The sequence below is a fragment of the Empidonax traillii genome, unplaced genomic scaffold, assembly GCF_003031625.1.
Source record: "Empidonax traillii isolate 1590-97213 ecotype Southwest subspecies unplaced genomic scaffold, ASM303162v1 scaffold19:size3308961, whole genome shotgun sequence".
Taxonomy (NCBI): domain Eukaryota; kingdom Metazoa; phylum Chordata; class Aves; order Passeriformes; family Tyrannidae; genus Empidonax; species Empidonax traillii.
Genome location: NW_020955212.1, coordinates 1,260,851 through 1,273,116, shown reverse-complemented (window position 1 = coordinate 1,273,116; position 12,266 = coordinate 1,260,851). Strand labels below are relative to the sequence as shown.

At 38.4% G+C, this 12,266-nt stretch overlaps 1 protein-coding gene across 1 annotated transcript in view; it reads right to left on the bottom strand.

The window, feature by feature from the left end:
- Positions 1–745: 745 nt before the first annotated feature.
- Positions 746–12,266, bottom strand: part of ABHD5 (abhydrolase domain containing 5) — a 29,835-nt gene continuing 18,314 nt past the window's right edge. The window contains exons 4-7 of the mRNA XM_027897573.1: positions 10,781–10,935; positions 6,497–6,608; positions 5,786–5,972; positions 746–3,844 (exon numbers count right to left, since the gene is read on the bottom strand). Coding sequence (XP_027753374.1) covers positions 3,755–3,844; positions 5,786–5,972; positions 6,497–6,608; positions 10,781–10,935 — 544 coding nt within the window. The 3' untranslated portion in view covers positions 746–3,754. The remainder of the gene's footprint in view (positions 3,845–5,785; positions 5,973–6,496; positions 6,609–10,780; positions 10,936–12,266) is intronic.

The following is a 12,266-nucleotide window of genomic DNA, read 5'->3' as shown; positions in this document are numbered from 1 at the left end:
CAGCTACCTTTGGTGCCTCATTCTTTCACAAGCTTGATTTGTGTTTCCTACAAAACATAAATCCTCAGATGAAGGCTTCTGGCAACATTAGTGTGCTACCACGCTTAAACATTGCAGGATGGGTTGACGGTGACCTGGCCAATGTGAAGGAACCCAATAAAATGACAGATTAGGGAGGAGCCCCTAAGAAATTACCCATTTAAACAGGAGCTGACTATTAGCCTTAGGCTTCTGGAGAGTCACATTTGAATGAATGCAAGCAAAACAGGCATTCCTGAATACATCTGACCATACGTTAATTCCAGATGTTTTTATTGTATTCAATCTTGTTTTAACCCCAGTGAAAAAGCTGAGTAACTGTGATTTGGAAGGGCTGGGGATCTGAGGAACAACAATGCGGACCACAGAGAGCATTTCAGACACAGACTGGCACATCAGTTCAGAACAAACAGTTGTAGGAACCTTCACAGAACCATGGAATGTTCTGAGTTGGAGGGGACCCACAAAGATCATCGAGTCCGGTTTGTAAGTGAATGACCCCTACAGGGATCAAACCCCCAACCTTGGCATTATTAGTATTGTGCTCCAACCTTATAAACATATCTTAAAAAGAAATGCCAGCATCGATTTAATCTGAGTGAAACCAGATGATGACATTTCTCTTGTTTGGACCCATTTTTCCAAGATCACCATGTATGAATTCACATATTCCATTTCCATTTCACAATCAGATACAAACAGGGACTTCCTTGTCATGGTTGTGAATGTTTTATTATAGAGCCTTATCAATAACTTCTCTGAAAATCAGTCTTTTAGAACTAAAATCTAATCTGGCAGGGTTCAATAAGTAGCAAGATGAACTCAGCCATGCAAACAAAATATTACTAAGTTACTTTAAATAAATTTTATCACAACCACCTCAGGAAGAAGAGCATGTCCTGGAGGCTTAGGCTGTTAATCTTGCATTTTTATTAATATTTTTGATTCTTTTTGTTATGCTCTAGCCGTCGGTACACAGCTGTCTTCATTTTGATGCTAGAACGGGATAGATCTTTCGGTGCCTTTATGCCTGTGATTCTTGCCTCATTTTATAGTGCTGCAATAAAAATAGCACCATCAGAGTTCAGTGCTCACTGCAGTACATTGAAGCAACTGGTCATCGCACTGAAACAGAACTTCTAGGGAAACTGAGATTATTCCTAGACAATAATTGCTCGCAAAAGGTGTAGCTCCCAAGTCTTATCAGCATGTGCTGTTCATTTTCTGTTCAGCACCTCCTATGACATTTATTCCGGTAATTTGATCAGGCTGTGCTGCACGCAATAGGATATTAAGAATTCCATCTTGACCTTCAGAGCAGCATTTAATACTGCCTGGAAGAATACCAAGAATCATTTTCCTTGTACATACAATCAACATTCTGAGCTTGCAGCCACTTGTTGACAAGCGCTCACCAGTTTCAGTTCAATACCTGTAAACCTAAGAACACTGAGACATTTGAAAATAAGCATTACCATATTTTTAATGTATTTGGATAATTTAACTCAACTTACTAGTAACTCTTGATTTCCAGGACTTAATTGCACATCATTTTTACAAAAGCAATATCTTCTCTTAACATTCATCAAATAAAACATTTAAGATTTATTGTGCAAAACATAAGTAATAAGTCTTATTAGTACAATAAGCTGAAAAAGCAAGGGATATTTAAAACAATATTCACATGCGGTGTGAGATTTTTATCCCTACTTCCAACTTTTGACGTGGAATCTAGAATTCCCATCAGTAAGTGCTATCCGAAAATACCAACAGTTCATTTCACCTTTGATTATCTGGAGGAGACTCAAAATTTATTTTGTGCAGTAGGTTTTTACACACAACTAAAACAGGTGTTTAAGTTGATAAATACAAAATAAGACACTGGTATGGGTGAAAAAAACCAACATGCTGAAGGCATCCACCTAAATGGTGGCATGACTGATAATTTATACCTTATATTAAAAAATGGAATAAGTACTTTGGATTTTCCATTTTTAACTCAACTTTAGCAAATAATCCAAAATTTCGTTTTACAGATCTGGAATCTGTTGATTGAAAAAGGAATTTAATTAAATACTTCATTTTAATTAAAATCTTTAGCTTGCTAGATATTAAACACTACCAGTCAAGGCAGTCACAAAAACTGTTTGATGTTTACATAGCACCATATAGATAAATATCTCCTTTAGAAAGAGAGATTATGTTTGGCTGGGAACATAATAAGAGTATTTCCTGAATATTTTAGGTATCTTTGCCTTCCACACCATAAATATTACGCAACAATTCCTTAATTTGAGAAAAAAATGCAGAGAATTCCATTCAAGCTTTAACACGGTGCTATCATTAATTCAAATTCTCTCTACGTAAAAGTATCAAGAAATCTTCAGCAGTCAATTCAATATTCAAAAACAGATCAATAGTTTTATGTAAACTTGTTATAAAAAAATCCCACCACATAATTTGGCTTTAAAGTGACAAAGTATTTTCCTTAATATAACTTACTAGGCATGTGAAGAACTAACGTCAATCTATAATTCAAAAAGATGCAGAGACTGGACTATCTCTGATATTGAAACACTCAATTAAAATATATAAAGAATCTCCAAAACATGTAATTGTAATTTGTTACAGTGGTATTGTTCATTCCAGTAATAATCCTTCCTACAAAGAGGCTGAATGTTAAATAAAATACACCACCCTGTTCTAGTTCCCAATTAGAGAACACCGATATTCTCCCTCTGCCTCCCCCTCAGTCCGAATTTACTAAAAAGTAGACTAAGTTTTCTACCAAAGGAAATGGGAAATATGCTCACTATCCAAGTGGCCATTTCCCAGCCCTAATCAAAATCTTATCAGCTTATCTACAGTTGTGAGGTTTAGACTAGTAACAAATCTCGCAGTAAAGTGTTAAAAAATAGGTGGAGTAACTAACAAGCCATCTTCTGTATTTTAAATCACTGAAATCTACACATCAAAATACTTATGGAAGCATGAGTGCTGGTGACATCATCGACTCTTACAAACTGAGTCTTCCGTAAAACTTGCACAGGCGGAAAAGGATACCTTGAGATGAATGGAAATAAAATGCAACAGAAGATAGATTTCCTAATATTGAGCCTCAATTTCTTACAAACTAACAAACATACTTCAGTGACAGACACTGCTTGTTATTTTGGCCCCATCCCTCTTACAAAATCAGCTTCATAAGCTGTTATCACTCCAACTGAATAAAAAACCCCAACTCTCTTAAAACATTGTATACAGTTTTGTGTTCCAAAAATAAAATACATATGAGTTTTCATATTCTTGCTATGAAACATCAACTAAAAAATATGAACATTCATAAAGAAACCAAACTGCATTTTGTACACTGTATCTATATTGATACAGTTCTTTCTGTTGGAGAATTCAGCATTTTTAGAGTTCAACATGTGCAAATTTCAATTAAATTTTGAAGAAAATTCCAGTTTCAAAAGTTACATGTAATTTTGTATCTCACAGGTCAATAATCTCAAAAAAGCTGTACAAAGTTAGCTTCAAGCCTCTTCATTCCCCCCAAAATAGGCACTCAGTGGTTTAAGTGTGCAAATAGCTTCTTAGAAGAAACAGTGTGCAAACAGAGCCTGTCCCACTAGCTCCGCATTCTTTAGTGATTTCCTAAAGTATTGCCATTAAATGCTATCTACGGTATGACTTTCTAAAGAACAGAAGACAGTCAGTCCACAGAGTCACAGATATCTTTCACTTTCTGATTGAAGTCTTCAGGTTGATCAGCATACACATAATGACCTGCACCGAGGATAGCCTAGAGGACAAAGGTGAAGAAACAGGTCAGATTCACAAAAATGTAATAAACAAATTAATAAATACCCGGATAAGGTGAAGAACCCGACTTTTACACATTACCCAGGAGCTGCCATCATACAGCCTACAAAAAGACCCTAAACATAAGGAAGACAAAAAAATCTTCTTTTCCCTGTGCAGGACCTTTGGCACATAGGAAAAGAGGGTAAAATTACTGCTTATTCAATCGCACGCCTTGTTAAAAAACCCGCACCATTCAAGCGGGCACAAGTCACTGCAAACAAACTTAGAAGAACGTGCTTTGCAACATCAAACTTCTGATGCATCTGCACTCCCTTCACTTTCCACTCAAATAGTTCTGCCAGGTTGCTCACTAATCCTGCAAGTGTTTGCATTAGAGAGAGCATCAAGTAATTTGGATTTTCTTATTATAAAAGTGATACAGAAGAGACTGAAGAAGGTACTGAGATAAATGATTAAGAACTCAGAAGCTTAAACTGCTGGGGATTTTCTAGACTTGTGGAAGCAGATTTCAAGCCTCCAAATTAAAGACTACTATGTTAAACAGAGACAAGAAAAATCCAAATGATGCAATATTTGGGGGGAAACCCCCCATTTGTGAAGTAGACAATTTCACAGCAATTATGTAACAAAATCAAGGATTTAAGAAAGCATTAATTCTATAATTTGTTATTCTCTGTAAAACTGCTACGAAGCCATCACCATAGTGTACAGCAAAAATACTTGACCTATTTTCTTTCCATTTTACAACTGATCCAAGACTAATACGTATTTAAATCTATTTTTCCCTTCCCTCCTTAAAACACTCTCTCTTAAGTCTCTAAATGAATCCCATAAATGTATAGCTATGACATTGTGTTAAAAAATCCCAGAAACTCAAAGTAAAAATTAATTATAAATAAACACTTACAAAATTTATTTGTGCTCTTTAACATACCTAAACAGTTCAATAACAATGTCTTTTCTCTGAGTTCCAGCTCTGATGTCAACTGTATCAAGGTATAAAATTTAATTTGAATGAGTTGTTATAGTATACTATCAACACTGCATATTGCCACTTCTGTCCAGATAGTTCTAGACATCAGTAAGATGACAGCTGGTGTGTTCAAACATTTTATCACCTCACAGCACTGTAACATATATGCATATTCAATTATCACAGCTGACTGATGTGAAAATGTGTGAAGAGTACTTTTAATTTGTTTTTATAGAAATAAAAAAACCCACAGTGTGCACGTTCCCATCAACTTACAAGTACACACATTTTAATATTTTTCTAAACAAAAATGCACTTGCTAGGAAGAAAACACTAACTATTTTTTTAATGACTTAAGAGAAAGATGCTTGCAAGAACCTAAGCACCAGGTACAAACCACTCTTACTAAAGAAACAAAAGCATTATATAGACAGGTGAAAAGAGTTTATGAGAGCCTCCCTATTATATTAGACATATATGCAGATATTATGACTGCTGTGGTTTAAAACACGGACAAAACCTATGATTACAAAAGCTACTTGTACTAGCACACTGGAGAACAGAATAAAGAATGACCTTGCTCACAGATCTAGTTTGGCTTCTACTGCTACAGTAAGTTTTCTTCTTACTCTGGGAACTCGACACTTTTGTCTAGGTTTTCTCTGATCTACAATTTGTTTTCTCTCTCCATTACAGAAAACAGAAGTTATTACCCCAGGCTCTAAATCAAAGGGAGAGCATTTCCACAGCTGATACAAAAAATAGAGAATCACAGAATGGTTTGACTTGGAAGGGACCTTAAAAATCATCTCATTCCAACCCCGCTACCATGGGCAGGGACACCTCCCACCAGACCAGGTTGCTCAGAGCCCCATCCAACCCGGTCACATAGATATGAAACAAGTCCACACAGTAAACAAACAACTCCTTTAAAAGTCAACTTACTATTGTCTTCACATATGAGTTTGGTCTCAGAGACTGGATAGTACTGCCAGAATTACCATCGATACACGAACGTGCTCCATAGACCACAGTGATCGGAATGTCTTGATCCATTTGTGAAATCCGTTGCAGCATTGGCCTTTTTGCCCATCCATAGGGAATAGTCATGTTCTTGAAAGCTGTTTCACCACTTCAAGCCATTGAAAAGGGCAAAAACAATTCAATTTCCATTGGATCTGCTTTTTATCTAAAGTGGGGTATCTGTGCCTTTTGGTAGCACAGAGTACACAAGGCTAGGATTTTCCCCAATTAAGAAAAATAAATTTTCCAGGTTTACATGTAATTTTCAACAGAAAGACACCACGTTTTTATAGGATTAAGTGATAAAACTTAAAAGAATGAAATGCCTTATTTTAAAAATTTTTAAAGAAATTCCTTATACATTAAAGTACTGTAACAATTTTTTAATTAAATTAGTGCCCGAACTCTCACAGAATTAACACAAGTTAACAGGAAATATAGAAATAAGATAGTTTTTACTAGTTTCTGGAATTCAGGACAAGTGCAGTGCTATCTTTGTGTTCAACAAAGTAAATGCTACAATTAAAAATAAAATAGCATGCACACTGCTGCCATGGCCATTGGAGGGAGTAGCAGGCACTCAGTAAATGAACGACAAGACTTCGAAACATGCACTGGGAAACTCATACTCACCTGGGTGACTGTACATTGCAGTGATAGATATATTCAGCCACAGTGTTATCATCAAACATGGATGAGTATTTTCGCTTGAAATCTGGTCTTAAACGCTGAACAAGGCTTAACCCTGTTAAAACAGAGAACACTATTAGGGAAGAAGTGAGTATAGACGACGTTATCAGATTGCTTAATGTTTTTCATTACAACCCTCAACACATGCCCCCTTGAAACTCGTGGATAAGCTCAGTGACTTCTAAACTAGTATTCCATTTTAGCACTTGCATGTCGCAGGAAAGTACGATGGCATTACGCCAGACAGGAACAAAATATAAATACTCTTAAGGATTTTATGCTGCACTCCCTGCTGAATACATACAGGGAGTGTTTGAGAAGGGTAACTGCAGCAATAGAAGAAAAACTACAAAGGGGAACCAACAAAGGGGCTAAGCAGAGTATCTTTCTGTCACCAGTTTAGTCTCAACATGATACCAATACCTTCTCCTTGCTCTGGCAGCACCGAGTAGGCCAAACGCATCATACCTTTCAGAACCAGAAGGCACTGTTGAAAAAGTCTGTCCTCTCCTATTACAGAACAGTCTGCTTCTGAAGCTAGTTCATTTAACTAGTGTTTAGTTGAAAAAACAGAAGTCTATGGTGAAAAACAGGGACAGAGAAATCTTGACGTAAGGCACAAGTACTGGTCTAAATTAAGCGACTTAATGTTGAAAACTATTGTCCTCATGCTCTCATAACAGCCAAAGTAGAGAAGTGGGTCATTTCAGGGGCCAGTTCAGGGCTTCTAAATTTAAGCTTCTTTTCTGAAACACTTCTTTAAGGAGGAAGTGTCTTCTAGTTGACCAGAAGGATGTTTGGGACAAGAGCCTCAGCATAAGGCTAATTTTAGTCTAAGAATACTATTCATCCCTAATATCTGATCTAAACCTACCTCTTTCAGTTTTAACCCATTATCCCTTGTCCTTGTAAAAAGTCCCTCTCCAGCACTCTTTTAGGCCCCCTGTAGGTACTGGAATGCTCCTACAAGGTCTCTCCAAAGCCTTCTGTTCTCCAGCCTGAACAACCCCAGCTCTCTCAGCCTGTCGTCACCGCAGAGGTGCTCCAGATCATCTGCATGTCCCTCCTCTAGACTCACTCCAGCAGGTCCACATCCTTCATATGCTGAGCACTCCAGAGCTGGATTCAGCATTCCAGGTGGGGTCTCACATGAGCAGAGCACAGAGGGAGAATCACCTCCCTAGACCTGCTGGTCACACTGCTTTTGATGCAGCGCAGGACACATCTGGTTCTCTGGGCTGTGAGCACACATTGCTGGGTCATTTTGAGCTTCTCATCAGCTAACACCCCTCCGGCCTTTCTCCTCAGGGCTGCTCTCAATCCATTCTCTGTTCAGCCTGTACTGGTGCTTGGCATTGCCACAACTCAGCTGCAGGCCCTTGTGCTTGGCCTTGTTGTACCTCATGAGGTTCACACGGGCCCACCTCCCAAGCCTGTCCAGTCTCTCTGGATGGCATCCCTTCCCTATGGTGCACTGACTGACTGCACTGCACAGCTTGGTGTCATCGCAAACTACTGAGGGGGCACTCAATCCCCCTGCCCACGGTGCTGACAAAGACTCTGAACAGTGCTGATCCCAGTACTGATCCCTGAGGAACACCACTCATCACTGGTCTCCACCTGGACGTTGAGCCACTGTCCACAACAATGTGCGACCGTTCATGGTTACATTTTCCCTTTTCCAGATGGCAGGAACTTCATGATGTCGTTTATCTGCGCAATTATGATGATGTCACTTCTTCCCTCCCACCTCTGGCCAAAGGCCTGGTACTATTTATGCAGACCTTGTCACAGTGATCTATGCTTTTGTAATCTTGAGATTAGATATTGCAACACGCCCTTATGCACTCTTTAAACAGATTTAGAAAACTAATGCAGTGCAAGAGAAAATAATTCCCTTATGAAACAGCGATTTAACTCTCAAAACAATGAAGATTTTGTAAAATCCTGCAACTCTCTCTGCTCTGTTTTGCCTGCAGAGAGTTCAGTTGCTGGACTTCTTTTTCTCTGTGTTGGGCTTTTTTGAACACAAATGATACAGCTGGCTTGGAATAAGAGTACCTGGAAGAAAGAGACTAACTCTGTGTCTTCCCCTGCTATCAGCACAGAGGTCATGGCATGAACTGTTACCAAATTTTAGAATTCACTTTCCATTTCGATAAGAAGTGTTTCGTCTGTGGGTCCAATTGCAAAACAGTTCTTCTCTGGGAATTTACAGGGGAGAATGAAACAGAGATTTAAGGCACCTTGGAACAAATTTTGCAATGAAATCACACTGATTCATGTCTGTAATGTTTATTGAAGACACTCTTGTCTCGCTGATTTTCCACACTGTCTATGAAAATGCTATAGGAAACACTAACATGGAAGACACCATGTTCCACAAAAAAGAGTGTGGTCACTGAGACATTTCCATTGTCCTGAGAAATTTTTATGTGTCCAGCTCTAGGAACGTAATTCACAAATCCAACCTAAGCACCAAACCCCCTATATTGGGAGCCTCTCAGGTGACTGTTCCAGTTAAGTGAAGAAAAATACACAAATCATCTATCTGGAAACCACTCAAACTAAAAAATATCTCTGGATTCTGTTTCTCTTCCAGCTTTAATTGTTTGCCTGCAGGTCTGATTGGTCCACGTGATACCATTACGATATCCCAATGAACCTGGCTCACAATTAAGTGCATAACTCATACCTTTGAACAAGATCAGTTGGCTTTATAGTGAGGTTCAAACAACTACGCTTGCCCAACAACTTAACCACACTTGCATGTAGAAGGAAAGCTGGGTTTGGTTCAGTGCTTTCATGAGGTTGGGTCTGATGCCTACCTTGCAGGACAGTGCTTAAATTTACCCTTCTCTAAGAACTATGCCTCACCTGTCAAGAACCGTGCATTAAGTTGATGATAGAAAATGTTTTTAACACGTGCAGTGTGAATACATGAAAAATTTTTAAAAGCACTGCCCTTCACAGCAACATATAAGCAAGGCTGGGTTTGGGGACACCTTGCCAAGACAGTGTCTATTTCTGCAGCATAGTTTTGAGTCCACTTATTGCTAAGGGAGACAAATTTCAGCTTTGAACCTTTCCACATGGATTGATTTATGCAAGTGCTTGTTATTGGATAAAAGGTATTAAATCAGTGCTTATCACTCAATATGCTTCAGGTTGTTTTGTTAACCAATTAGTATTTTACTTTAAAAAAAAATAGTATCTGTTTGTACAAAACATGTTGCTTGTCTGAAAAGCTAATTTTGTCACATTCCTGACAAGACACAAACAGGCCAGCATATTAAAATATATATTCTATAGAAAGAGACTTAGGAAACAGAAGTGGTTTAAATGTAAACAAAGCCTAGGAATCTCAGTAGTTCATCTTCGGATTGAATACTAAAAAAAGAAGAGGTGAGTTAATTATAACTCGGAAGGGGCCAGAGGGATATCTTTTTCCAAGCCTTTCCAGCAGATACTTCTGTAGTACACAGAGCAACAGATAGATAACCACTTTTTCCTCTAGAAAAAATTCATTTGATGACTTTAAAACTTTATTATGCCCTTCTCCTCACTCCTTAGATAGACTTATACCACAGTATTTTTGGCCATTCTTACCTAATCCTAGTATTAGGGTCTACAGAGTTTACCTAACATCTCATCAGTGCTGTTGAAGAAACAGAAATATGCAGCATAGACTGCCACAGTGATGCAGGACATCAATGAAGCCCACAAGATTTGCTAGAGCAAGAAGAAAATAACTGAATAGAAAGAACCAGTTTCAATTTAACTTCTCTAAACTCGGGACAAACACAAATGAGTTTATGTGAGACTGCCTTCTAATGTTAACAATTTGGAAATCTTGTTTGCCCATCAAACTGCAGTGAGAAGGGAAACGAAACGGACTGTGACCAGAGGCAATCAGAAAAAACCTTTTCACATTCATGCCTCTCTGTCAGGGTTCCCCAACAGATGTTCACATAATCTGGCTCACTGTCGCTGGAGCCTACAGCCATATACTGTAGCTTGCTGTAAACTACCGTATTAGTATTTCTAATAAGACCTTGCCCTCTTGTTCTTAAGAGTTCAAACTTTCCTCAACCACTCCCACCTTTCTCCAACTCTTTCCTCTGTGGGTGATACAGACTTGCTAGAAAGCTTATCATAATGTGCTATCTGCCCCATGTTTATGTTTAACCAAAATAGAAATGGTATTTAAGAGTATCTAAAACTCACCAAAGGGTCCTGCTATTCTTAGCCCAGCTAATGGATTAAACGGACTCAATATAGCTCCTAGTGCTTTGATCCAGATTGGAATTGGTCTTTCGTGTTCAGCATTGTCAGGCCTCTCTGGAAAACCCCATGGCTCCACTAAGATAAGATGCTTGACCCTGTTGGAAAAAAGGTAAAGAGGTTTAAAGTACAGTAGCTTTTCTTCAAATGAGTATGACAGAAAACATGCTATCTGTTTTACAGATACATACATACAATGTGCTTTAGGCAGCTTTTCTTCAAAGGAGTATGATGAAAACATGCTGTTTTACAGATACATACATACAACGTGCTTTAGTCACTTCTATCATAGTGGCTTATTACCCAGTTTACGATTTATCAGTGGTTTTGATTTCAATTACTAATTGGAGAGTGAATTTCACCTAATCATGTGTACAAACACCAGGAACTTGGAAGTACGTGTCACAGAGAGAAAGTCAGTATTCAACAGATACTCACTGTCACATACATTTGAGAAGAAGGATAGTCTTGTTTCTATTTTTAAAAATAGCCTAATCCACATGCTCAGTCAGTATTATTTGCAGGAGCAGTTTAATTTGAGAGAAAAGAGGATAATTGCATCTGTTTCCTTTAAGTGAAGTTGCTAGAAGTCTGAGATCTCTGTTCTAAGAAGAGACACAATTTAGCTGAAAAATCATCTTACTGAAGTAAAATTTGAACTGAGAGAGGCAGGGCAAAACTCGCAGATGTTTTCTAAATTCATTGACTTTAGATTATGAAAGAAATGTCAGAGACAATTTATAAAATTATTACTCAAAGGAATATCAGTGCAGAGAGCATAGTAGGAGTCTCCAGCACACGCAACTATTGGTCGCTTCATGCTGTGGATCCCCCCTCATGCAAAAACTCTATTTCATCTTGGTAGGTTAGAATCATCGATTTCTGTTTAATCCTGTAACACTAACTGTCCTAATTACTGATGGTTTCTGAAAAAAAGTGACTCAACTATCGTTTTGCACATTTAAGGTGATTTTCCGTGGAAGCTTCATCATTACTGCTCTCTACAACTACCTGGCAGGAGGTTGTAGCAAGGTGGGGGGTCGGTCTCTTGTCTCAAATATCAAGCAATAGGACATGAGAGAATGGCTTCAAGTTGGGTGAGGGAAGGTTTGGATTGAATATCAGGAAGAATTTCTTCACCAAAAAGGCTGCCAAGCATTGGAACAGGCTGGTTCAATCTGGTCTAGTGGGAGGTGTCCTTGCCCACGGTAGGGGGTTTGGAAGTGGATGATAATGTCCCTTTCAACCCAATCATTCTATGATACCAAAGGAAGCGTTTGAGTCCCTATCTCTGGAGGTATTTACAAGATGTGTAGATGCTGTGCTCAGGGACACAGTTTAGTGATGGACTTGGCAGTGCTGGGTTAACAGCTGGACTAGATGATCTTAAAGGTCTTTTCTAACCTAATAAGTCTATGGTTCTATGATC